We start from the raw sequence: 3,355 nt of genomic DNA on the forward strand, positions 1-3,355 counted from the left end.
GAGTGGGCATCTAATCTTTATGTTGAGTTGGGTGGCACAAATGTCCATTCCATATGCTGCCGCTTTTGTTGTTGTTGTTGTGCTGTCAGATTTAAATGCAATAATTCCTACATAGCTCACTGCCTTCTACAGTAGAAGGAAATGTATATGTGATAAACTGCACATTATTTCTTTTCCCGCAAAAATTTAGGAACTACAACCAAAATCACTACAATTCCAATGACATCCAAACCCAATGTGATTGTTGTGCAAAAGACTACTGGAAAAGGAACTACAATTCAAGGGCTTCCAGGCAAAAATGTTGTCACAACGCTGTTGAATGCTGGGGTAAGTAAGAGTTTACAAGTCTCAAATCAATAGCCAAGTGACAAGGCTGTGTGGTGGCTGCTGCATTCGTTCTGGTGAAGTCCCTATTAAAAGCAAACTGCATGAGCTCCTAACAGATACAGCATGTCGTAATGTCAGGGATGTCTGAAAAGCAAGTATGTTTTGCAGGATATGAAGGCTGTTTAAAACAAGCTGGGAATGTTCTCAAAGTTAAAGGAAAATATGAATTTTTCAGCTTGCCCTTTTTTTCTTAGTTAATGGGTTTGTAATCCTTGAAGGTACTAAGTAGAAGATAATTACTGGAATCTTACGTTATTTGTGCTGTAGTGAGTACCACACTCTTGTGTTACAAATTTGCATCCCCAACCCTTTATCTTTGGAATGTAAAGGGCAGAAATCAACTGACCCTTCACAGTAGGAGCACCATCTTTCAATTTATATTGTGTGTAACACTGTAGTATCCTGTACCAGAGTACAGTATAGCGTTCAGTTATTCTTGGACAGCCTCATGTGTACTAAGAACAAAATCAAACTTCCAGCTTAAACTGGGTTTGTAAGTGCTAGTAAATAAAAATGATGCTTTATGTTCTTAGATAGAACTGTGAGATTTAATGATCAATCATGTAATCTTTAAAAATCTACTTGAATAACAGAGCTTAGAAGAGAGGGGTTTTTTAAAGTTTGTTTTTAATTTTGTTTGAGATTTTGAACTTTCCTAGTTTACAAAACTTAAAGCTGTATTTTCATGCAGTTGGAAATCTTGTGATGTTACAGAGTAGGAACCACCGGAGTGTGACGATATTTCTGAAACAACAAATCTTGGGGTTTCCAGCTACTTAATGGGTATTGGTAGGAATACTGGGAGAACTGGCAACTTACGTTGTTTCTCATTTGGTTTGTTACTGTGCAGAGCTAAAAAAGCATTTTCAATGTCTTTGCTTTTCTTAAGCTATCAGGAGTTTAGTCATATATCAGCACTATTCTAAAATCAAGTGTTTCCTGGGAAACAGCTGTGAATCTGCATTTTTTTAAATAAGTAAAATTTTAGTTAAAAAAAAAATCCCTAAGTCCATACACAACATATGTCTTGATCATGGCGATAATACAAAGATCTATATTTAAATCATTTCATTTTAGAATCTCAATTTAAGTTTTGCAGATGTGGTGTCAAAGTTAGTTTTAAAAAACATTTGCCACAGATTTGAGGGAAGTTCCACCTTAGTGAATTCTTTGAAGCAACTTGAAAAAACTCTTCGGTGTATTTTAGTTACTCTTTTTTGTTCACCTTTTCAGAGCATCTCAAAAGGTGAAGTAATGGAAAAGAAGATTTTGGTAGCTTTTCCATTCCAGACTAAGGTTTTTTGTTCTTGGTCTTTGAATGTTTTTTGTGTTGAATAAGTCTAGTTGCAGCAGCAGCAGGTTGATTTCATGGTACGCACACTCACTTATAACTGTATTTTTTTTAGAGAGGTGGGTCTCTCTGAAGAATTTCACTAAGTTAACCTGTAAACTTTGACTTCTCTACAGGGGGAGAAAACTATTCAGGCAGTGCCAGCAGGAGCAAAACCTGCTATCATCACTGCCACAAGACCCATCACAAAAATGATTGTTACACAACCAAAAGGAATAGGGTCCACGGTCCAGCCAGCCACCAAAATCATCCCAACTAAAATTGTTTATGGTCAGCAAGGGAAAACGCAGGTACAGTGAGGACTCATTTCTGTCTTGAAATGTACCCCTAAATTTTAACGGGAAGTAAATACTTTTTCACTGTGTTGCCACATTTGTTGCAGGATTAATATATGTGGTATATGTCTGTGGGGAATGAGACTTAGGGGTATAATGAGGTGACCTTGATTACAATTTCTTGAGCACAGTGTTTGCATTTGTTAGCTGTTTCTGGAAACTTAAAACAAGCCAAAAGACTGAGCCTGTTACACAGGTGAAACTTAAAACTGTCTGGTCATGGCTCTAGATGCATGTTTAAGTCTCATGGCTGATGACTAGATCATGAGAAATAAAGACACGGCATGTAGACACAGGTCATCCACCAAATCTGAGTGTTCTATTGAAGTTGTTTTCTGGTTAATGTGTGTTCAGGTTGTTGCTGTACCCTGTGGGACTGTATACAGAGAATCTGGCTTATTTCTGGACACTCAGCTTTTTCTCTGGTTGCACTTAGTATTTAAAAGAACTAAACTTTTATCAGTTATAATATTTTGCATGCTTTGATTGTTCAAGACTGTTTGTATCGCGGACTGCGGAAGAGAGGTCCTTGTCCTTATCAGTGCAGTACACATTCCAGCTCACTTGCATAGCTTTCTCGTGTCACACCACAGTTGTATCCAGCCCTGAATGACTGTTTAGTGGTTTATTGTGTTAAGTACTCCAAATTACTGAGCAAGAAGTACATTCTTGTGAATTGCCATTTACTTGGGCTTTGTGGTTTCAATAATCAGAGCAGCTGAATTGACAGACTTTTTCAGTAAATTATGGATATTATGTAGGTCTTGTACATTGATCTGTTTAAGTATCTCCATGTATTTTGACTGCTCAAATCCGTTTTCTTCAGTGTTCTTATTATACACAAAATTTGGTTTTCTGATTAGGTTCTCATAAAACCAAAGCCAGTGACATTTCAAGCAACAGTTGTGAGTGAACAAACAAGGCAGTTGGTGACTGAAACGTTACAGCAGGCATCAAGGGTAGCAGAGACAGGAAACTCGTCTCTCCCAGAAGTGAAAGAAGAACCACAAACCTACACCGATAGCAGCTCTTCTTCTACAGAGTCCTCCCAGAGCTCCCAAGGTGTGTATTAGTGTTGCATAAAATACAAATGGACTGTCTCACAAGCATGCTAGCTAGTTGCATGTAACTCACTGCATTTCCTTTTAGCACAGGTTTTCACCCCATCTCGTTAGCAGCGAGTGTCATTGTTCACTTCCCTTATGGGCGTCTTTACCTTTTATGCTCTGTTTACTGTATGCTTTTGTTTGCTATGTGAAAAGTGAAGGTAATGGTTTCCTGC

The 3,355-nt window shown here is 37.9% G+C and overlaps 1 protein-coding gene across 1 annotated transcript in view; it reads left to right on the top strand.

The window, feature by feature from the left end:
• LOC104539416 (chromosome unknown open reading frame, human C11orf30) overlaps positions 1–3,355 on the top strand; it is a 38,051-nt gene that overhangs the window by 24,926 nt on the left and 9,770 nt on the right. Inside the window, 3 exon segments of the mRNA XM_010182933.1 lie at positions 191–327; positions 1,855–2,028; positions 2,937–3,135. Of these exon segments, the coding sequence (XP_010181235.1) occupies positions 191–327; positions 1,855–2,028; positions 2,937–3,135 (510 nt within the window).

This window comes from Mesitornis unicolor, unplaced genomic scaffold, assembly GCF_000695765.1.
Source record: "Mesitornis unicolor isolate BGI_N332 unplaced genomic scaffold, ASM69576v1 scaffold28214, whole genome shotgun sequence".
NCBI classification, from domain to species: domain Eukaryota; kingdom Metazoa; phylum Chordata; class Aves; order Mesitornithiformes; family Mesitornithidae; genus Mesitornis; species Mesitornis unicolor.